General features: G+C 39.3%; 1 protein-coding gene across 1 annotated transcript in view; it reads right to left on the minus strand.

Moving 5' to 3' along the window:
• Positions 1–25600, minus strand: part of sm (heterogeneous nuclear ribonucleoprotein L) — a 455512-nt gene extending 429912 nt beyond the window's left edge. Inside the window, exon 1 of the mRNA XM_074109858.1 lies at positions 25416–25600. Within this exon, the coding sequence (XP_073965959.1) occupies positions 25416–25478 (63 nt within the window). The 5' untranslated portion in view covers positions 25479–25600. The remainder of the gene's footprint in view (positions 1–25415) is intronic.
• Positions 25601–25626: the final 26 nt, after the last annotated feature.

Consider the following 25626-nt stretch of genomic DNA (forward strand, 5'->3'; position numbering starts at 1 on the left):
ATGCAATGGATAGCGGGATTAGAATATACGTAATAAAACAATAAAGCATCTGGACCAACTCGCAATATAGGTTTAAAAATAGACAAGAACACGAGCCGGTGATCAAATAGTCGTTTACAAGCTTCTAAAATTTCAATCTTCGATCATAAATTATTTTTATGACATCACAGCATTCACAGCGCTCGGGCGCATACTGGGCCGACATTTGACATTACGCGACGAGAAACAGCTGTTTCTAGCGGCAATAAAACGTGGTGAAATAATAACGTCGGTTTGATACGGACAGTTTGCTTTCGGTCCAATTAATCATGGGCGACGTCCCTATATACGACTTATCCAGGTTGTCCACTGCACTAAAAAAATCCCTGATTTTCCCTGACATTTCCTGACCAACCTTCGTTTCACAGTCACTGGCAAAGTAAAGCAAATTGTTAAATATCTCATCTCTTCTTGACTTTCTAGCTGATCCTCTGAATATCGGATTATTTGCAGTAGTTCCTTGAGTTCCTTTCTTTCATACTAATAATTCTCCTTTTTTTAGTGCCGTACTGTTAATAACCGAATTTTCTTGAAACTCAATTATCACCATGAGCTTACCTGACTTGGCTCCCATTTCTGAAAAAAAGAATTTAATTAAATAAATTTCGAAATAGAGGATTACTGTCATGTGTAGATATTTATATTGATACACCCTGAAAATAAGTATTAAAACAAAATATTACTTATTATAATGTAACTAAAATGACAATACATACATACATACACATTCATAAAATCACGCCTCTGTCCCAACGGGGTAGGCAGATACTACATCCTTCCACTTGCTACGATTCTGGCATACAACTCTCGCTTCCTCTACATTCATCAATCTTTTCATGCATGCACGTCGGTTTAGAGTACTCCTGACCCGACCTTTCTTCAGAACGTCCCCGATTTGATCGTGGTACGTTCGTCTAGGCCTTCCTCTCCCAACGTTCCCATTCACGCTCGTCTTTATAGATCTGCTTAGTCGATCTGTTTTCATTCATTCTCACAACATGCCCAAACCATCCAAGCATCCCTTTCTCAATCCGTGTGACTATACCTTCATTTACACCACAGCGTTCCTTATCGCACTATTTCTAATTCTGTCACTCAATTTCACACCTAACATACTTCTTAATGCTCTCATTTCTACCGCATTTATTCTACTCTGAAAAAAAAACAATACATTGCAAAACGAGACTTTAACCAAGTCATCCGTCCATCTCGTTGGTGGACGTCCTACGCTGCACTTGCCGATCCGCGGTCTGCACTCGAGAACCTTTCGGCCCCAAAGACCATCTGTTCTCCGTGCTATAGGCCTGCCCATTGCCACTTCAACTAGCTAATTCGCTTCGGTTCCTAGATACTGTCAAACAATTTGATTCCTGGACCACCATGCCACCTAATCATAGTAAATAATTTCGTTTTTCTATAACATTATTTATCGAATGACATTGAATGTCATTACGACACGGTTCTGTGGTGGCCTAGTATACTTGAAAATTTCTCAAATATTTTTTTAATTCGACAGTTTCGCACTTCTAAACTGTCGGTATGCCCATAAAACATTACATATCATCCTCATGCATCATAAATCCACGCATTAAACCGCTGGGCCGTAGCCGCATACCAGTTGCACTCCAAAGTAAACAATCTACGGTGCAATTGACGCCCACTAATAACAGGCAATGTCGCGAAACAACTTCTGACTATTTAAACCTCTACAGCGATGTGTGATTTACGTCGATGACTTCCTATGGCAAGAGTTGATAGCGCGCTGTTTGGAATCAGGGTTTCGGTGACAAGTTAGTGGCGCTAGCATCGCGAGGTCCGTTGGACACCTGTTCTGACATTAGTGTCGCAATGAGCGAAGAACTTACGAAGAAATATGGTTCGCTTGAAGCTCCTAAAACGTACGGGAGCTGCATCCCAAACCCTACCATTCTGAGAGAAGACCAGCGGGGACCATCTAGCTATTTAGCTGCTCAGGATAAAGACAATTTTCGCCGCTCTTTACATATGCTAGTGGCTAGTATAGGGTTGCCATACGTCCCGGTACGCCGGGACATATCCCGGTTTGAAGCATGGCGTCCCGGCCGATAAGCAAATTGTCCCAGTTTAAAAATCATAGTTATTTAGTGGGGGACTGGACTTGGTAAATAATAATATACCTACAATAAACATGACTAACTAGCTAGGCTACAACGTAGCCGATAACGTGCATTTTCCAATTTTTTTTTAAAAGCGTCTACGAACAGAGGGCCCGACTGGCGGGTTGCTGGCATTAAATGACTGTGTTAAAAGTTGTTTTGTGTTTAAGCAAGGACTAAACCTTTAAAGTTACCTATTGTTGTAATAAAAGTTATTTTTTTCTACCGTTACTACTTTTTCTTTAAATGTCCCGGTCTGAGTCCCCACACTTATGGCAACCCTAGGCTAGTATCTAGGTAATGGTTAAGTTTGAAGACATTATTTGCCGCTCTGGACAAATACCTGGCTTGCACTTCTTTAGATCAGTTCTAGGTAATGGCCTCCAGGGCCCAGCAGTAGGATGCGTATAGGCAGTTGAAAGGATGCCCCCTACCCCGTAGCTAAAATTCTTAATCACAATCATTATCGCAAGCACTTTCACCACTTTCTCCATATATCGTGTTACAGACCGTTCAGGAACACGTGACCCGGCCATCCGAGCGCGTCGGCATTCGGACGGCGCGCGCGCGCACCGTGACTAAACAAGAATTACGGATTTATGATATAACTAACTTATGCCCGAGGATTTTTTTCATTGAAAAACAAAAAATAGTTTAAAAATAAAAACACTTTAACCCAGCCTTGACAGCTCAGCAAAAGTGGCCCGGGAACTAAGAGAAGCGTGGGTTAGGTATGTCTTTAGATGCAACACCTCGCTCGCTGTTAGTCACAACTATAGTGAGCGGCAAAAATCTGGCCCTCAAATGTATGCAAAAATAGGTTATTTTGTATGTGGAGTGGGCCAAATTTTGTGCCGATGAATTATGATGCGGGTGAAAATCAAAATAAATGTACCGCAATAAACTTGCAATGAAATTGAAAAAAAATATATGATTAGAAAATTCTAACAAAACTGGAAACATTGAGGGCTCATTTTTGTTACAATTTGCTTAGTTCCGTTACAACTTCAGTTCAGTAGCAATTCCTACGTCTATTTTGCCTCATTATTGTAATCACTGACGTAAAAAATCTAGGCAACCCGGTGGGAATTATGTAGAATTGGATGGAAGGCACTAACACAAAAGTATGCGTCCTTAATGTTGACTCATCTAACCTGACTTAACAAGCGTTACAAGCTGTAAAGCTGCAAGCACTGTTTGACAGCACAAGTGTCGGCATGCGGTATGTCGCTGTTATCGTCGGAGTTCGCCGCCGGGCACTTGATTGAATGAAGCCAGTGGAGAATTCCGACAGGCATGCCTCACAATACGCAGACAACGGAGAGAAATAGATTTAACGATGATGTTTTCTAAATTCGTGTCCTTGTGATGGAAAAAAGCCATAGTTGTTGACCTATGGGCTCTCAGAGGATCGTGAGTTCGAGCCCATATTTTTAGCATTGTTTTCGATGAAGGAAAACATTATGAGGGAACCGGCATAGTCTGCAAAGCATTTATATACTGTCCTCCTAAGCCAAAAGGCGCTATCTAAAATCACTTTTGAGTTATTAATACTATTGTGTAGCTTAAATAAACATTCTGCATCACATGGTGTAAATGACAGAAAAGCGATTTTTTTGAGATAGCACTAGCGCACGGTAACTATAGACCAAGCACCCTCACAAACAGCACAAGGGTTCCGCACTACCGTACAGTTGTCAAATTGGGATCTATTAAAACCCTCTACTAAAACACGTTTCCTGGATTATGGAGATACTGATCCGAAAATACAAACGATAAGGGCGAATTCCAATCCTTACTAATTAGCATTATGAAGAAAAATGCAATTTCCTTCTCGGAAAAATGAACGGCAACTATATTCTCATTACCTGCAACAAAATAAACAATACATTAATAAACATGTAAGTAAATAATACAAAAACTGATTTTTAAATTTAAAAAAATAAATGACTCCAGAATGCCGTTGGTCAGTTCTAACTATTCTTATCAAGAGACACCTAAGGCCTTATTGTTTAATTAACACACTGGAATCACAATCGTTTCTATTACCACTTCTTTCTGTAGAAAGAGAGATGGTTAGACAATAGGCCCTCTGATCTATCCATTACAAAAGAACGATAAAAGAACATCGGTTATAACAGAGTTGTATATTTGAAACATCGGACCGGAAGTAGGCTCAAGTTTAGCTGGCAAGATTTCGTTACCAACTGACAGACGGAAACGTGGCACGACGACTTGTTATTGATGCTTATAACAATAAACTATTTTTATATAAAAATAAATGGGTTAACTGTTGGGAATTGGAGCGGACACTAGACATAACCCTGACACGTGGTTTCGTCTTGATCAAATGGTTCGACGTGTTGTTATAAGCGGACCAAAGTCATAGGAAATCTAAACCTTTTCATGGAAACAAGAGAGACAAACAAGCAAGCGAGTCATTCTGTTTGAAACTGATAACTAACACTTGCAATACCGTCATTACTGGTAAATGGCTCATTTAAAAAGGTAGATACGACCTATACTCTACTCTATTCAAGTTAAAGAGCTTAGTACTCGCGGAATACAGCCGAACCTGATTGATTTAATAAACTAGCTCTTTCCCACTTTTTAGGTCACTAGTAGAATGACTAGATCGCAAAATGATCACACGGCTCATGGACCACATTATAATATAATCAAATCACTTAGCGTATTCTGTTTTCTGCAATCAAGTATATTCACGACGCAGCCTTTACGCGATGTAGTACATATTGCGACCAAGTCACTCTACTTGTGATACCAACCAGTTAAATGCTCAGTATTAGTTCATTAAGGGGCTGTTTCACCATCCATTGATTAGCGTTAACTAACGGTTAAATGAATGCCGTCTCCGTCTATTCGAACAAAAAAATAGAGACTGCATCACACCTAACCGCCAGTTAACACTAATCAATGGATGGTGAAACAGCCCCCAAATTGAATAAAATGTAGGAGAACAGCACAAGGGCCTACCGCATTCTTCTACAAACAAAACCAGACCAAATAAACTACCGTCCAATGAAGCTAGCACAGCAAAAGCGCTATATCCATCACATCAGCGGTGAGTCATCACATAATTTAACACCTCAAGGGAAGCACCGACCGCGAATAACGTCTTTAGGAGTTATAACGGCCCGTTAGCAGGCAATAACAAGTTTTATGTTTCAAAGAGGCTAAATTTATACAACTAATTGGTCAGAGTTTAATTTGGCGTGGACAAACAAATCTAAGATAAACTCTCGAAAAGTGTTAACGTTTTTATTGCTAGTCAGGGGCCGATGCAGTCACTAGCACAGTATCTGACACAACGACACGTGCATAAATATATGATACGACTCTATTTCTAGGGCCGGCAGAACGTGTCAGATATTTTTGCACGCTCCGCCGTGGCAGATATTGCAGGTGAATGTACCTGTCTGTCCTTCCGTCCCAGTCGCTATCTTTTGAACTGAAATAGACAGTATTTTTTAATGATTCACTACTATTTATGGTCACAGTATTGAATTGAGATAGTTTAAAACCCTGGGAAGGATATAAGATAGTATTTACAAATTACAAATGCCCGCGGGATAGCGATGACAAACAAATTATTGGCAGACGAAAACGCAGGCAAAAGGTAGTAGTAACAAATATAGCTAGCCTAAATTTTCATAGTGTAGGTACCTATAGTGCTGCTATGATAAAAAAAATTAGTGGGATTGACTTGAAATTTAGAGTGTTACATCTACAAGTAATGTCAACAAAAAAGTTGCATTAAAACTTCAAATTTAACGAAACTTATTGTTATTACTTCGCTTTTATCATCTTGCCTTACTTTTATACTATACGAAAAACATCAACATAAAAATCAAGTCGCCACCCTTAATCTAAATACAAAAAGATCAACAAATAAACACGAAATACACAAAGTCTTATATCCAAATGCTTATATCCTTGAGCCATACTAAGTTGCAGACGTTATAGGTAGTGTCGGACTAATAAAACCTACTAGCACAAATGACACAGCCGCGTATAAAACCGGCTAGCATAATAGTTACATCACTATATGTAAGGGTTCGTCGTAAATCCTTGACCTCGTGGTTTGTCGTAACTTACTTACGATAACTTAGTTCACTGTTAATTCCAACCGCTGCTGTGTTATTTTGGTTGGTAGTGGAGGAAGTCGAGGACGCCTGTCAACCATAATCAGCGATATAAAAGCAGCAAACGTCGATAGATAGATGACAGCCGACCGCAAAGTGGCGTAATGGCATAAGGACGGCATTAGTTAGCAGCTGCCAGCAGTAATCACTGTACGCTCCAGAAAGGAGGACTGATCTCAAATAAAGATTTTAATATCGGCCAGGAAGACGAGAGTAATTCGCATTAATCGCAAGGAAAATAGAGACCACACTGCAACTGGTTATGTGATTGCAACCGTTGTAAATAAATAAAAAAGTGGTCTGCACGTTTCCAGCTTTAGTAAAGAAAGGTTATGAAAATACTCAAGAAAATTAACGCATTCACTGCCAACGACGCACATATGCGTTTTCGGAACTTCGCCCAGTGCCGCTGTTATAATTATTCATACATTTTGAACGCACACGTGCGTCGGTGGCACCAATGGTAGTCAGGTGACAGTGAATACGTTAACGTTTATGATTTTATTTGGTAGCGTGGTACATTACATTACAAAGGAGCGGGTGGTACTAAGAATGTCCGGGCGACTCTCTGCTGTCATCCCCAACTAAGACTGACGACATCAGGTGAGTTGCGGGTAACCAGTGGACGCTAGTGGCAAATTGTTCTTCATTGTGGTACTCTGTGAAATGAGAATCTATGTCCAATAGTGGACGTCTTATGACTGATAACTAGTTCTGATTCTGACTGAATGAATTGGATTACTGAAGTAGCAGAAGCAGAACACTGCGACTGTAGGAACACTACTAGTATAGTTTTTAAGTTAAGCTTTGTCAAAATATCGAACCATCCTACCTAAACTAGGCTTAACGACTTAAATACCTACCTTTAAATTCCCCTACAAGCGATCCCAGGCTTTACAAAGCTGACGGTTATTCGCAGTACCACCGCTGACTTAAGCTGCGCTGGCCTGGAACGAAGCGCTTAGCATAATCTAATTCAGAATGCGAGTTTGCACAGCGGTCGAAATGTTTGCGTTGAACCAGCTTCAGACACGTACGTTTGTGCATAAGCTACGCCCGTGACTTCGTTCGAAAGAGGAAACTTTCAGAATTTACAATTTATGATAATCACGTTTTCGGCGGCGACATACATGTAAAAATCGTAGTTGTAACAAAGAGTTGACCTGCACTCTGTGACAACAATAATTGGTACGTATTATTCATATTTTGTTTGCATATGCATATATTTGTATGTAGTAGTGTATTTTAATGTTAGGATTCTTTTGTAGATTTGTGTATTATATTATTTATATTTTTAACTCGCATCAACGTGTGGCACATAGTTCGACAGCTCTTTTGAAAACATAGTAAGGTTTCTCAAAAACTTTTTTGATTAAGTGAAGATTTCCGGAAATAATCGCTCCCAAAGTAGCAAAAATTGTGCCCCCCTCCCCCTCTATCTTGTAAACCGTTTGTCCAAAAAATATGGAAAGGTAACGCTTAATAAATACTCTCAACGAAAATTGGTTTCAACATGATCGGATATTCCGTTTTTGAGTTCTTGCCGAAAAACTGTGCTTCTCAACAAAAGGACGTAAGTGCCGTGAAGATACGCTCTTTTTCTGGTAATAGATTTTAAGACTGTGGTAAGTATTTGAATTGTGTTATAACTTATAACGAACATAATATTACTTGATTTTTTTCGTAATGGCTACGGAACCCTATCTTGGGCGTGTCCGACACGCTCTTGGCCGGTTTTTTCTACGAACAGGTTCCACAGTGGGTCATGATTCAGTTGGTTCGAGTGCGCGCCGCTTTACGTAAACATTAAACTTACGTAACGACGAATTGTACTTTATGATTGGTTATTTGGAGTCTTTTTGTATTTTTTATTTCAACTCCAAATTTGTTACTTTTACGGGTATCCCGTGAAACCATATACAAAAAGACTCCAAATAACCAATCATAATTTGATTGCTTAGTAGCGACATCTCTTGTCTGGGTGAGCGGTTGGTTCCGATAGAATGTGACGTCTCTCGATGAGAGCGAAAACATAGATGTCGCTAGTGCTGCTGCATAAGTAGCGTAGTAGAAATAAGCAACCTGAGATATGTATGCATAGGAAAAATTCGTGTCTAAATTCCTGTCCAGCGGTGGTGTAGGGGTTATAGCACGCAGCACGGATTGCTGAGGACCTGGGTTCGATTCCCAGCGCTGGTCTCTTTTTCTGGTTTTTCTGTGCATCCATGTCTCAGTTTGTATTTTCGATATGGAATTGTACTTTGTTTGTTTGTACAATGTAATTTGTTTGTTATATTGAATTCTCAGTCAATAATATAACTATAGCTCAATAATTTGTTTGAAGCGAACAACTAACATTTAAATTTTGTAAGATACTCTCGAGGGCAATCAAAACAGATTGACAATAAAAAAAATTTAGAGGATCTGCTGTGTCAGTAACACTCTTATAGTCAGCGGCCGTTATGAAGCCAATCCTGACACATTGCAAAACTATGAAGTTTCTGAATATAAACAATATGAATCATAGACAAAAATGCAATGCTTACTTGTTGCGTGCGACAGAGTAGTAAGTAGAGCATTTTTTTTCAATGGTTGACATTAACAATAATCAAGACCTTCATAGTTGTGCAATGTGTCAGGATTGACTTCTTAGCGGGCGGGCACTATAAGTCGCTACACTCCTCACAAGGTGGTCGTGGTACCTGGTTAAAGATCAGTCAGCAGTCAACATGCATGATGACTTTCCTGGGAAAATAGTGTGTTCCTTCCGCACCGCAGAGCTAGAGTCTGGAGTTCATAGTTATATAGAGCGCTGCTACCCACTCTAACATTTTGCAACTCTACTCTCTCTATTGTAGTTAATATAATGTATGACTTCTGATTTATCAGCACTTATTTATGATCAAGAAACAGAGAGCCCATTAAGTATGAAAAATCGATGCTATATATAGATCCTTTGTAGATTACAAAGCACTAGTAGAGATTAATTATGCAACAGATACATTATGGTGATCGATAGTGATGCACGATTTTATTTTTCAATGAGAATGCGTATGAAGATACGAATATTCAACATTCCAATTTTTTTCCACTGTTAGTAAGACTACACTGGACTGGACTACAATTGAGATTCAGGCGTTGACTTTGTGGAGGTTCATATCAATGAACTACGCAGTTCATAAATACCTTGTTGCTCTTCCTTCCCTAACAAAGCGTTTATCTTGCGGCAGAGCTGCGTTTAGTAGCGTACCGGATTAAATAGATTCGGAATAAGTATATTCGCGAAATGCAACGCTCCCGCGGGATACAAACGATTTAGGTCTTAGCCAACAGCATTTTTTATAAATTGATTTGGTCTTCCATATTTCGCCAATAGATCCCCTTATCCAACCACTGCTTACAATAATTTTAAGGTCATCACTCCAAACGTTTCAGAATGATGAGCATGAATAAGCTCATTACTATGCACCATGTATAAGCTCATTCGCTTTACGACCTTATATAATACAACTAGAGCTAAAAATGTCCATAGATATTCGTCAATAAGTATGTGAGTATAAACAATAGTAACATCACTATCCCCCAGTGCTTTATATTTCATTGACCTGGTATGCTGACGCTACGCAGACCTCTCAATCCTATCTATATTTATTAGTGAATATTGCTTTTGGCGCGCATTTATATTGATACCAACATACCGGAGTAATCAATCGACCGGTCTGAAATAGTTATGGTAAATGGTAACATTAAATACATACTTCATTGTGCATGCGTTAGGTTATACCTATATAATATCTAAGAATATCTAATACTTATAGTATTGCTTTCTTTCTTTCTTTTCTTTCTTTACTTATAATTAAACTTATACCACAAAGGGACCACGACGATATGTAGCAAAAATTACTCCGACGTTTCGACCATATTGCAGTTGCAGCGACCATGGCCACGAATAGATTAAAGTATAGATGGTATTGTATTATGTACGTTGTTTAAGCCGCGCAAATTTTTCAAACTATCCGTCTTGCATGTTTTTCGGCCCCTCATCACGCCGACACAACACTTCCAATATCCGGCAATATGAGGAAACATCGCTGTATTTTTTATTATTTTAAGCAATGAATATAAATCAAAGAGGTTTTAAAAAAACAAACAAACCGTCCAAAAGATGCCTTCGCCATTTTAATTTTCTCCGATAAATAGCGAAAATAATAAGGCGTTGTTTCAGACGCTTTCTGCCGCTTGGGCGGAAACCGGTTTTATTAAGACGAAAGAAAAACAAACTCATTAATCACGAAGAAAACAGTCCACAAATAAACTGATGGATTGAATAAATAAATTTACTAATTGCAAGCCGACCAAATATTAAGCTTTAAATATCTGAATAGCCTATCGAACGGTAGAGTAGAACTTTCTTTTCAACCCATCGGCACAGCTAAAGAAAATCATTATCATACATAATTTAATTTAATTTGTATGTCTTTTAGTTACAAACATGCCCATACTGACCGATCTAAGGCTACATTTCAACCAGTGGTATGCGAGGATGCGTTGCGAGAAATGTGTTTGTCATGAACCAATAGAAACGCTTCATTTACCAACCCTCGCTCCGACGAGCTTTTTTCACCAGAGCTGAGCTGTGCGAGGATAAGTAAATGAAGCTATTGGTTCATTACAAACACATCCTAGCTCATGACAGAGATCTGGTGGAAACGCAGTCGAAATGTGCTAACCTGTATAGTGCTGTATGGTAGAGTTATTTCTAAGCACGTAGTTTCCTAACCGCACTGCTTGTTATGTGAACGGTAAACCGAGTAAAACTGATCTCCGAAATCAATTAGACGATCAAACATCAAAGACAAACGAACGCAATCCGTCTCCATCTGTTAACGAACTACTGTATAAACAATAAGCAAAATTAAGAGCGATTTATAAAGGAATAATATCGCTAAGTGTTTTAGACATAACACTTTGTACGTTTATACTACTAATTGGTTAGCGACTGATTGATTACAATACAATACAATGACTCTTTATTGTACACCACAAATATCAAGCGATAGAGAAACAGGTACACAGAGAGAAAAATTACAAGGTAAGGTTGATACGTATAACTTCTTTTAAGCCTATGTAGTGTCCCACTTTTATCACTATTGTGCATTATTCTAAACCCGTGGCAATTCAGCGACGTCGGCGCATTATAAGGCTAGTCCACCTTCCTTTAACACCACGGAGTCACACCTATGACCAATATTTTTTGTCAAACGCGGATGCCATCGCGTGCTTCTACCAGTCTAAAATTAATAGATAAACTTGATTTGGTCCTCCGGGAAGTATTTAATACGGACAACCATTCCGAGCGAGCTCATTCTTCGGCCGACCGTTCGGAGTGTCAACATCCGCTGATGGTGCATCGGAAAGAGGTGAAACAGCGTCCCTTAGTATTAATATTTTGCACAAATACTTCGCGGAGGGGCAAATTAAGTTTATTCATAATATTTTAAACATGGACCTCCTCTGCAAAGTAACGCCCGAATCCATACTTCTACCGGTCGTCATCAACGCTTCAAACGAAAACAAACGCTAGATTTTTCCTCTCAGCTGTCACAAGACGTTTCCGACTGACTCATGCGCCGCACATGCCAAGAGGCGTGTCCCGTCGGTCTATTAACGCTATTGGCTAGCCATTGGCAGATTGCAGTTACGCCCTTGTTGGTTTAAAGTGTTAACGAACACTAGAGACAACAGTGACACAGTCCTTTACAGGATTACATATCCAAAGGGTGCCAATAGAACTTTAGACTCCGTTATCTGACGAGTCTTTCACATGGTTCTCATTTTAAAAGTCCTGACAATAAGCCTGAACATTTCACATTACGCAGCGAATCTGTGTTGCCGGGTTATTCTTTACACGAACACAAAACACTATTTACACAGTCTACATTCCATACATTTTGTTTTAACCTTTTCTAATGTTCCACGGTTGATTCATCATCATCATCATATCAGCCGTATGACGTCCACTGTTGGACATACATAGGCCTTGTACAACAAGAGCATAAAACGAGTCCTTCTACCCGAGCCGGTAACGGCGAGGGTGGATAGACACGTCGAGGTGAAAATGGGTTTAAGGCTCGAGTCTTACACTTCTTTTCACTTCGATTGCGAGATGAAAAAACAAAAGAGGAAACATTGTTCACTTACTAGGTACCTTTTATTTTTCATGCATTGTTAATATAATTTTAAATATTTCGTTTTATTAATTTATTTTGATTTATTTGATTGATTTTTTAGTATTATACAAATTAAAATTATTAAAAAAAATACGTTGAAACTTTTTTTTGTGGCTGTTCAGGCCTGATTTAGTCTTAGAAGAAGATTTTACTTTATGCACTAGACTCTAGTACATAAAGTAAAATCTTCATCTATTCATTCAGTCATTTTATGTCGCCTAGATCCAGCATAAACACGAACTTTACGAGCATGAGAAGTGAAAAAGTTGTTTGTAGGTATGATTCTGGAAAACTTTTTTAAAGAAAATACATTTTTCGTGTTATACACATATAATCGACGTGACGCCGTATAATTGACGTACTACATTACCCGTATCGGATACAACTTTACGCATAATGTTACACGTTGATATGAACATTATTGTCGTTGAAATTAAGACATCATTTTACAAACATTATTGGTCATGGCTTTCAGTGCCCGATTGCCTTGGTCTTAGGGATGGGTTATACTTGCTAAATCGCGTACCAGGGCTTAAAAGTACGTGCACCTTCTCATACCAGGTGCAGAAACCAGGTATCAAAATACTTTTAAAGTATTTTCTGTCCAACGCAACGAGTCGAATACTTGCTTCCTTGCAAGTTTAAATTAAACCTTGTTGTTATACAGATAAAGATTCAAAATCAAGACGTAAAATTCTTTGAAAGTATTTTATTTCACGTATAAGCACAATCTGAACCTTATGTGTATGAATATAAGATATAATTTTGCATTTTGGAATTTTGAGGTTTAAGTACTGTAGGAACTAGGCTGTATACCGCTGGCAGGTGGTAAAACTGACCACCTGGCAGGTTAGACTAACCTAGTTTTGTATAAAAGGATAGGTTTTTTTATATTGAATGTTTCTAGAATTTAACTTTAAAACCGATTGACAGCGGTATACATACCGGGAGCGCAGATTGCTCCCGATAGCCTAAGCGGCTGGTGCCATTCTACAATAAATCTGAATCAGCGGAATAATAGACTTGTTTATTTCTTAACAGTTTAAAGTCACGCGCGTTGATCCCCAGTACCTAAGCTCTTACCAAGTTACAGTCCCCACAGTACGTAGTAGTACTTACTTTGAAGGGACAGTGTACTTTAATGGAAATATACTTTCAAGTGGCGAAAGTGTGGTTTCAAGTGGAGTGGTGGTGGGAGTGGGAAGAGTGGCGGAGAAAAGGGAAGGCCTTTGCCCAGCAGTGGGACATAATAAAGGCTACATAAAAAAAAAAACTTTCAAGTCTTGCTAGTATATCGGGTCGGTACCTGGTTGGTATACTTGCAAGGAAATACCTGGTATGAAAACCTGGTAACGTAAATACGCACGATCTCTACTTGGTCTTTGATGAAGATTATAGGAACTTTATGCACTAGCGCAAAGAAAGGCATGATACACTGAAAAATATTACCAGACGCTACTTTGGAGCTCAAACGTATAAAAAAAAAATTACGATGAAAAATAACACATCACAAATTCATTCTCATATCGTATAAATAAAATGCTTCGTCTGAGTCACAAGACAAATAGAAAAAAAAGTGTTTGTTTTCTATCGCTGGTTTGTTTCGTAATCTTTGTATACTAACGCCATCTACCGGCTGTTTCTCGAAACAGCGAGCGCATGAATGATCTATCGACCTTCAAAAGTGCATTGATCGAATATTCGGGTTATCCATATATATTATAATTGCCCGTCTGTGGGTGGGAGGTCAGCTGATGTTTGCTTAGCGGAGTTTTTGTATGAACATCTGCTTTTGCTCAAGTCTATTGATTTAGGTGGTCTAGGGTTAGCACTACAGAATTAGTGAATAGAATGAAAATAATATATTTTTTATTTCCTTTCAAAATGACGATTCCTTAAGATGGTAAACTAACATCTGGTAGCATGGTGAACGGTAGTGTTGCTCTGAGGATGAACTATGATTGAGTTCGAAACGCGTCACCATAGCGTGGCGTAGTACAGACGTAGCTAATATCGTAAGGTCGCGGGTGAGCAAAGTGGTTGTTTAATAAATTTGTTTATAGTTCACTCCTTTCAAAACTCAGTTCGACACTAATTCGCCTCTCCTGCTTTTTTTGCGCCTCTTCTGCGTTTTTTACGTTCTCATTGATTTTATTAAATTTCTAACTATGCTAAAATCCTTTTTGAAGCACAATTTGTGCACAACCGATTTTTTGTGAACTAAGCGTAAATCATGTTTGATTTTTAAGTTTTTATGCTGGAGTTGCTCTTGGTACCCGTCTAGACACAAACAAACACACACACACGTAACGTAACACAACATAATTTTAACTTGTATTTGTAATGTACTCAAAATACATAGATGATATGCTATGGAGAAGTCCCGAAAAGTTTGAACTGTTGTTATTTACAATCTAGACAGTAGAACCTTGCAGTTGTATTTGTTTTCGTATGTACTATTTGTGTCGTAAAGTTAGAACATATCACGGTATGTTCGGTCTTTCATATTTTTACTAGAACTAATGCTGTGTTGTCTCTTAGTCATAGGACACCAACATTACCCTTTTTTTGTAAAAGGTGGGTAAAAAAGTCAACCCTAATTACTTACATACGAACGCTACTAAAATAATCGTAAATAAAAGTGTTCCAATTCAAAAGGCACTTATAATTAATTAAATTCATTGATCGTGAAATATGCGTCATGGATTTGGAAAACATTATCACACTTCGCTAGCAGTTATAGGTAGTGCCACGAGAGTTGAAGTGAATGATTACACACGCAGCTTCATGAAGAACTGATTGCATGAATGGGGAATAAATTAAATAAATGAGCGAATGTCACAAAATACTGCTGACATTACACGAGATGTTCTTGTGTGCCTGACTTCGACTCTGATGGCACTAGGTAGTAGGGGTACACTGCTGTGAACAAGAGCGTGTCTGGGCAGCGCAGTGTAAGGCAGACGTTTTAAACCAGTATACCGCGCATACTTTCAGGTGTGCCCCGATTGCCGTGAAATGCATTGAAATCATGATAGCTATTTTAACGAGAAAATAGTACGTAAACTGACGAGTGGCGTGTGCGATTCGCGCTGTCAGGTTGTTATGGTAACTGAGCGGAAGGGATGGCGGAGCGGGTGGAACTCTCTACGCGCCAGTCCGACTCGCACTAGGCTATTTTTTCACTGGTGTGCCGTGAAACTTTGATGAACCAAAAGTGTGCCGTGTGCCGTTAACCTCTTCACCGCCACAAAACAAACGAAGTGACGTGCTCTGTACGCCACAAGAAACCGGCGACAAATCAACTTGATTTTTTATTCCAGCGCAGAAGGATTAATTTCGAGATTAATGTTGGTCATGTATAGATGACCGTGGCGTGTGAGGCATCCCATTGGCTGTCACGACTAGATGACTCTGGCGGTAAAGAGGTTAAAACCAAAAGGTTGAAAACGCCTGGTGTAAGGTTCCGTGATAATATGTGGCAAATGTTAAGTACGAAGTTTTGATTTACCTATCCTCGCTCAGCGCATCTCTAGTGGAAACAGATCGGCGGAGCGAGGAGAGGTAGGTAAATAAAGCGTTTCTTTTGGTTCATGTCATGACTAACACAAGCCTGAGACTTAGGTTCTTTTCGACTTAAGTACTTAATAAAGACCCTATACATCCGTGTATTTTTTAATGTAATTTTTATTGTTTAAATGTATGGACATATTTTTAATTAATTTCGTTATGATACATTTCATAGTGTTTTCTATAAGACCAATACGTCTTGAAATTATTAATAGTAAGTTAGTAGTTTTGATGAACACACAGCTTTAGGTTTTAACCTAAGTTAAAATTAAATTAAGCCCAAAGGCACCCCGGAAACCAATTCCTGTTTAACCGTTCGCAACGCTTTAATTTGAAATTCCCATAATTAAACCGGAACGGTAATGCAAAATCGATCCGAGTTGCCAGACTCGTGGTAACAGTTGTCTTGGCGATGCCGCCATGATTAATGGCCAAATAGTCAAAGTTTTGTGCCAATTCACTAGTAATTATTGCCATTTGTTTAGCATCTGCGTCTAGGACGGTCAAGTTTTGAATCTAAGGGTCTACGCTGGCTGACACGGTTTGCACGGAGCGGGTGGACGCCTATTGTAGTATGAGCAGCGCTAGCTGCGCGCGTCGCGTGCATAGGATTTTTGCTGCACCCGCGCCCGCAGGCGTGCGCCCACAGATATCTTACACTAGATTACGCAAATGCATTTACTTCGCGTGTCCGAACCCCGACCAAACGTCGGGGTTGGCCCCATACAAAGACTGACCGCTAACTGACTAATCACGACTAGTGACTGACTCGAGCCCCACGGCGCGGGCGGGCGGCGCATTTGAATCGATTTTGCGCGGACATCGGGGAATTCACATCGCTAATTCGCTCTCGAGACGTCACAGTAGATATAAAAAAGTGGTTAACAGTTGGTTTTAATACAGATTGAGGTGTTTGCGTTATCTAGTGTAATCTATTGCGTTACTCTAGTGTAATCTATATCTGTGCATGCGTGTAGATCCGTGTGTGTACGCCAGTTGAGGTAGGCCCTTGCATGAACCTGCGGCAATCTTCATGTCATAACCTACTTCTATCGGTCTGCCGGTAACTTGTTAAATTTTTCTATCGGTCGGATTGACTTGAAATTTTATATACATTATGTAGGTTAGGTCGGATAGCAATTAAACAAAAACTGTAGTCAGTGTTAAAAATTAAACAATCCTTTTGCCGAAATTTGGCATATTGAAATTACTAGCTTTTACCCGCGCTTCGCCCGTGTGGAATTCGGTTATGGCGCGCTGTTCCCTCGGGTACTGTGCATTTTTCCGAGATAAAAAGTAGCTTATGTCACTCTCTGTCCCATAAACTATCTCTATGCCAAAAATCACGTCGACCCGTCGCTCCATTTCGACGCGAAAGACGAACACACACACTTCCGCATTTATAATATTAGTATGGATTCTTTCTTTCTTTTAACTGTCTTCCTTCGGACTTCAGTTCCTAATCAATTATACACAATAAATTTCATTGCCTAATACGAATAGTACCTATATTATATGCTCATTAGTTGTTCATTACGTATAATACCAACCTAATCTAGTAAAAGCTGGTTAGTTAGTGTTATAATATTGTATTAGTGGTTACAGCATTTGGTACAAAGTAACATTATTAGCGTGAATAATACATGATAGTAACATTAGTTTAGCTTACAGTACTGGGAAGGGGGGTGGGGGGTCTACTACTACATTCGGGATTTTAGCCTACTAGTTTATAAGCGTCTGTCCAGTGGCGGCGTAGTGCCCTCATATCATCATCATCATCATCAAGGAAGACGTCCACTGCTGAACAAAGGCCTCGCCCTCAGGCTGTCACATTGAACAACTCGCCACGGGTTGCCCGTAACTCTCGCGATGTCGTCAGTCCACCTAGTGGGAGGCCTGCCAACGCTTCGTCTTCCGGTTCGTAGCCGTCATTCGCATTAGCAAAAAACCGATCCTTGCGGAAAGCTTTCAGCGGCAGACAACTTCAGGCTGATATGATGATGGTGAGACATAAAAAAGAGTAGTTTTATGTATGTGTCCATGTCCATATACTTTGGAAGTTGCTACGTCACCGCGACTCCGCCGCTCCATGGACGAAGCTTCGAAGTTTCTGAGGAATCAAATCACCATACCTCCGCTTTAAGAAACGTGGACTCCCATCCATGGAACTACAATTCTGAAATGACCAATCCTTGCGAATATTATACAAACAAAACTGTTTGTTTGTCCGTCGCAAAGGACGCAACCGAACGATATGATTTTTTGCTCAAAATAGTTTGAGGCAACTTATTTATCTTGGAAAAAATGGCAAAGTGCCGCGGCGACAGATGTGATCGTAGGTAAATTGTAAAACCTTGTTTATATTTTTAATATAAACACCCTGGCCATTTATTGATACTGCTTCTGCTACTTCGTATTTCATCACTGCAACTCTTAAGTTTCCTTGAGTTTAAATATTTATTATTAAACGAAACACAGCATCCCTTAATATCTAACCTAACAGTCATCGCCACAGCCGTAGCCCTTCCGGGAAAGTCTAAGATCGGCATGCACAGCAACTTCATACATAATGCATTGCACCAATTAATTAATCACTCCCGCTTTGATGTGAACCCGGCACTCTAGTCTAAAACCGAAATCAATTAGGCCGACACTTGTCCGACCATAAACAATCAAATTCCACCTCAGCGCAGCGTCACGCGCCCGTTTTAAATCACATCTTTATTGTCTATGCTAAGTCTTCCTTCAATACATAGACGCTGCTTTTTTATTTTTAAAATTTCAAGCCTATCGCCAACCGAACTGCGCATATTGTCAACGGGAAAGTCGAGATTTAATTAATTCGGCGCGTCGTGGACGTTTGATGCGTGGTAAATTATTTGGGATGTTTTTAGTGTCAAGCTTTTGATCGAAATTAATAGGGACAGCTGTTCGTCATTTGGAGGAACTCTAAAAATGTCTTTGTGCGTTCGAAAATAGTTATCTATTAATTGGTCAAGGGAACTTATACATGTGCAGCAACACGAAGGACATTAAATTTGGCTTATAGACAGGCTGTATTGTCCAACGCTCGGGAGCTCGCCATCGCATTCACTATCTCTTTCTACCCTCGTCCTATATCGTGTGGGTGACACTATTTCCCGGCCGTACAATACCGACATGATATTTCGTGTACACGCCCATAGAAACTTGTCAGTTTGACACCAGTCTGTATGGGCGTGTACATGAAATATCGGGCTGGTATTGTCCGTGCCGGTAAATGGTGTCACCCTATCGTGTGACAGAAAGAAGTGGTAAAAAAGATTGTGGATCCGAGTACGTCAGACAGTAATGCCTTACACCAGAATACGCACGGCAAGGCAGTTCAATGGTAAAGGAAATCGGGATTCTATTCTTAAATGGCGTACTGGGAAAGCTAAAATGGCTCAAAAAGCTCTAGCTTCAAAAGAAAACTCCATTGAGTCTGATATCTTAAATGAAGCGAAATTCGAACGGTCTCAGTCTAACCAACATGTGGATATGTGTGTATTCCAGAAATAGTCCAAATCAATATGTCAAAAATAGAATTCGTATCGTCTCGGTTATAGGTAATCAAATTGGAGTCTTTATCCTCTCAGCCAACATTTACTTCCCAGGGTTGGGTACAGGCCTACTCTCGGAACGACAGGGCTTGAGTTGTAGTTCCCACACGGGCCTAGTGTGGATTGGCAACTTCACACACACCAGTACTCCGCAGGTATGTGCAGGTTGCCTCGCCATGTCCTTCACCGTAAAGCTCGTGCTAATTTCAAATTTTGCACATAAATTCTGGAAAACTTAGAGGTGCGAATCCGGGATCACACGTGATCCGCTGCTTGCGAAGCCATCGTTCAAACCACTAGACCACCACGGCTTTTCCAAACCACTATGCTACCATGTCTAATATTGGGCAGTAGGTAAGTAAGTTAGTTAAATGCTAATTTATAAGGATCAGATAATAATTTTACATGAAGGAACATCTGATTCAACCGTTATTTTGTTAAGAAGAGAATAATTAACAGTTAACATTGAGATAATTATTAATGGAATTAACTCAATAGCCTCGTGCGGCCCAATGTGCAATAGAATGTACACAATAAGTTCAAGGGAATAAGGAATCTAAGACAATGTAACAAAGTCCTTTTGTTTTTCTATTGTTTTACACCATGGCAGTTTGACGGAAGTTTGACTTTATTCTCGAAACAATTAGATTCTAATTGCTTTGTAAAAAAAAAAAAAAATATTTATATGGTGGGCTTCAGGAGGATACCCTTTTGACATCCCGAATATCCCACATGGCCTAAGTAAACATCCCAAATTTAATGAGACTAATTTCAACAAATGAGAGCATTATATGGTCCAGCATAAATTGAGCTTGAGACACGAATTTCTGTAGTCGCGGAATGAAAAGGTCGACCACCTTAAGGTCTGTTTTTGCTTGCTCAGTATAACTACTATATCGACCGAGTATGACATATTCCGTCATAATGTCATTCAAAAAGGTAACATGTACTTGCAACGTTTTCTCTTTTTTATTTTTCATTCCACTGGATGGCAAACGAGCAAGTGGGTCTCCTGATGGTAAGAGATCACCACCGCCCATAAACATCTGCAACACCAGGGGTATTGCAGACGCGTTGCCAACCTAGAGGCCTAAGATGGGATATCTCACGTGCCAGTAATTTCACCGGCTGTCTTACTCTCCACACCGAAACACAACAGTGCAAGCACTGCTGCTTCACGGCAGGATTAGCGAGCAAGATGGTGGTAGCAATCCGAGCGGACCTTGCACAAGTAACGTGTAAACGAATTTATCTGAAAACTGGTCAACCTTTTCATTCTGCCACTACCACATCCAGAATTTCACCCCGTACCTATAATCGTCGTGTTATGTGACCTCATAGTCCATATCGTATCTCTCTGTCTGATCTAGACATTTTAAAACGAATCCAAAATCCACAATAATTGTAATACGTTCCAGTTCTGTATTAAGTTATTTTGTAAGGCTTGAAACTCAGATTCCACCATGATCTATTTATTCACATCTCTTTCTTACATACTAAAAAACCTACTTTTATCACTCTCATACATCCCTCAACTATCTTGCATCTCGCTCATTCGTCAGTATTTCTCTCATTCTGTCTCTTTCACTCATTACGTTTCGTTCCCTTACAATACGGTATTTGAAAACTTCTGAATTTGCCATATCTTAATATTATTATGAAAATATAGATATACAGACAGTGTTTAGCGAAAAGAAAACATAATTCGGTTGAAAATTGGATTTATAAAAATCTATATACCTGTCTCTTTCTCAAACACTTTTCTCTATGCGCTACTATACTGGCGTGTGACGTCACATGCCAGTATGTCTTTCTCTGTCTAATCTTGAATTTCAAACCTTTATAACTTTATTATTTATAAAGGTAGCTTAAAAATGGTTTCCCTATTCGATAACAGGCATTGTGTAGTTTTAATTTATAAAACACATACAAAATAGTCAAATACCGTATTTAATAGAAAATTAGAGTTCCGTGACCTCCATGCATATTTCAACATAATTTGAATTCGTCCCGTTTTATAATTTTATATGTTACATAATTTAACATATATACCTATAAAAATTATCAAAGTTACAAAGATTTTATCGAATAAATGAAAAACACACAGCATTAAAATAACCTACAATAAACTAAAAACCACTTAAACACTTCAGCTACTGGAAGCAGTGATTAACGTATTTTTTACGATCCATAAAAACTTGAACTAACTAGAACACGGGGCCGATGCCGTATTTACGTAACTTTCCGTAAATTATTGATATAATCAAAATTATTAAATAGTTCGCTTAAAATCTGATACCTTTTAAAGATTCGTTTACAAGTAGAAAGAAATGTGCATGTTTGTTTAGTTTAATTTCTACCATCGACGGCAATGCACCGCAACTGACAAACTGACACTGTATTTATCTACATCGTACAATCTACGAGCAAATGAGGCTTAAGATAAATTCAAATGCATAGTGTACTTTGCGCTTGGCAGGTTAGTATCACTTCGTCTAAAAAGCAGCTGGTCTAAGTAGCAAGTGCTCTAATAAGCAACTGTTCTAAGTAGCAAGTGCTCTAAGAAGCAACTGGTCTATGTAGCAAGTGCTCTAAGAAGCAACTGTTCTAAGTAGCAAGTACTCTAAGAAGCAACTGGTCTAAGTAGCCAGTGGTCTAAAAAGTTCCCCGAATGTCTAGTCGGTCTCTGTTCATCGATAATTCTATGACCCAAAGGCTACGAACAGGTTAGGACAGGCTGCTTCTTAGACCACTAGCTGCGCTACTTACATTAGTTGCTTCTTAGAGCACTTGCTACTTAGACCACTTGCAACTTAAATCAGTTGCTTCTTAGACGACTTGCTACTTTATAGTCACCACCAGACCAGCTGCTTCATAGACGATGTCTAGGCCGCTTGGCGGGTCCTTGAGCTGCGAACTGGATCCCAGCAGGCAGATGACTGCAGGGCCGTCTTAGGCCATGCGGGCCCTGGGGCACACAAGAACTTGGGCCTTTTTTGGAAATTAAAAGATGGCCAGTAATTGACGATTTACCCTATAAATATGATTAAGATACTGGCTTACGGGTTTTCTTTCGAGAAAATTCTATTATAACTTTTCGTTGGATTGAAAAAAAAGTAAATATATATCGGCCTTTCAAGGGCCCCGTGATCTGGGGGGCACTGGACACGGGCCCCGTGTTCCCTTATGGTAAGGCGGTATTGGCTGGCCGACTGTGTTCACTGTTAATTGCGCAGCCGATATGCTAGCAGCAAAGTGGTCACCTAGCCCTATACAACGAAATGCAAAATTCGAACTTCGTATAGGGACGGTACGGTACGATACGAACTTCGAATTTCGTAGTAGCCCCCCTTGAATGAAAAGAGAACACGCTAGTCGCAGGAATCCACTTCGCGGCCACGCTCTAATTAGATTCGCGTATTTAAAAAAATTATAAGAACTAGCCCTTACTACGAATTCGAACTTCGTATCTTGCCTTCCCGCTGACGCTTATATTATGAAACACGAGTGAGAGAGACAGCAAGATACGAACTTCGATTTTCGAATTTCGTAGTAGCCCCCCTTTTTTTCTGCCGGCCGACGTAACGCCTTTTTCGCCGTGTATTAAATATTTGCCTACAAAAATATCTGACACGTTACCGGCCCTAGGAATAGAGTCCGTATCTGACATTTACGGACGCTTTGTTGCGTCAGATATTTGTGCAGGTGAATGTACTGACAAGCGCCAACATACAAATGCTAAAAGTAAAGGACGAAATGTCAAAGTACAGTCCAACAAACTAATAAATTTTACGATAGTTCCTTTGGCAGATATATGGCACATATATGACATTTAGAGTGAAAAGTTACCCCGCTACGTAATTTAGTTTCTTCGACTGTACGACAATAAGGTAGTTGATAAGTTTAGACAATAATTCCAAGACTCAAAGCCCATAAAAATGCTATTTTAACTTTGAATAACAGATAAATATTTTAATGCATACTAACATTAAATTTTTAGTCGCTTTAAACAGATAAATATAATATTCAACTAAGTTAGCAAATAAGTGAAGTCACAGTCAAAGCTCACCATTTAAATACGAAATTTAAGGGGATTCATGTTTTGGCAGTTAATTAAAAGTACGTTAATTGGTTGTTGTTGTCAAGTACCATATCCAGTAAACTTTATAATTCGATGCCTATTAAAAGTTGCGTCTTTAGGTACGACAATAAATTAAATTATACCCATTACATGCGTAGACATTACAGTATTGAAAACACGATAAACTGCAGAGTTCATATTATTATGCATTTTTATCGTCCCCACCTCAGTTCATTGTCCAGGAGATTGCTTCGTTTAAAATGTTAATATTGTTATTCTCATTACGCAGATCGAAAAAATTGGTAGGTACATTCATATCTCATATCTGACAGAACAAAGCGTGCATAAATATCTGACACGAATCTATTTCTAGCGCCGGTAGGACGTGTCAGATATTCTTGCACGCTCCGCTGTGGCAGATATTAATGTAGCCGACTGTACTTTGTGATACGTAAGTGGAAAACACGCGATGTAATAACGTCATAACGATTGTTATTTTTTTTTAATTCGAAACGTCCTTTTTAACACATAATTCGGTTTGAGACAAGGTACCTATTGTCTTTTCGCGAGAGTTCAATGACACGAGAATTTTATGTATACGAATAGGTATGAATTAAGGGTCTCGGTAGCAATAAGACGAAATGCTACTTGTACAGTCAATTAAATACAAAGATATCGATACGGTAAATATTGCAAATATTATGTGTAGTCACCAACTTTAATATTAAGTTAGTAAAGTCGTGTAACATATTTTTGTACCTAGCTTTTGCCTTATCGAATAGAATAGAATCTTAATCCAAAATCTAAATTTACTTGTCTATGGGTTGGATACATGCGAACCTAAAAAAAATATTTTAGGTGCTTTCCTAGCTTCGAATAAATAGTCAAAAAATAATGAAGATAAAAAAAAACATGCTCGAAGTTGTTTTTATTGATCCATAAAGTACCTAATTGTTTTTTTTTTATTACGCTGAAGATGACTTGTCATATTTATTATTATTATTATTCCCCTCAAACCTATCACTATCATGACTGTCAGATTTAAGCTGACTCAGCCAGGTCAGAATTCTTATTAGAAATTTACGCAAACCGTACAATTTTACGACGAAATTTTCTCAATATGATTCCAGTGTCAGCGTAGAATGTCAAGAAATAACAATGCCGTCTCCCGACGTAATGACCGAGCTCCGTCTACCCTGTCAGATTAATTGACAGCACCTCGCAAGCGGCTATTTCTGTACAAACCAAAGGAAAAAAACTAGCAACGCACGCCACGTGAAAATCCAGACGCTTCACGCACTAAAATAAAGACCACAAAAATGAAAGCGAAAAACCACCGAGATCCGACTCACATCCGAGTCCGATGTAACCTCAAATTTTACAAAATCAACAATGGAACATGCGTGCGAATGTTGTTAAACAAACAACTAAATAATATTCACTGAAACCTAATCAACGTTTATCAGTCTCTTTTGCAAAGAAATACCAACGCGTTCCGATCTGATAATACAAAACATGATACACGAAACGTAGTGCTAAACTCGGCCATTTTCGACTAAACGCTACAGTCGACGGTGATATGAGCGTGACAATCAGCGCTCTAACGCGGAACTTACCCTTTCCACGTCGAGGTCGGTTCCTGTGCACAGTCTCTTGCCACCACTTCCGTTGTAAGCCATCGTGCACCACAAAACAAAACACAAATCACACCGAAACGCGTTTCTATACTACAGAACTCTGTAAGCCACTGCTCAAAACGACGGTCGCGGGCAGACTGATTGAATTGAACGAATGGAAAGCATGAACGAACAACGCGAATGAACTGCG

Source organism: Choristoneura fumiferana, chromosome 29, assembly GCF_025370935.1.
Source record: "Choristoneura fumiferana chromosome 29, NRCan_CFum_1, whole genome shotgun sequence".
Classification (NCBI taxonomy): Eukaryota; Metazoa; Arthropoda; class Insecta; order Lepidoptera; family Tortricidae; genus Choristoneura; species Choristoneura fumiferana.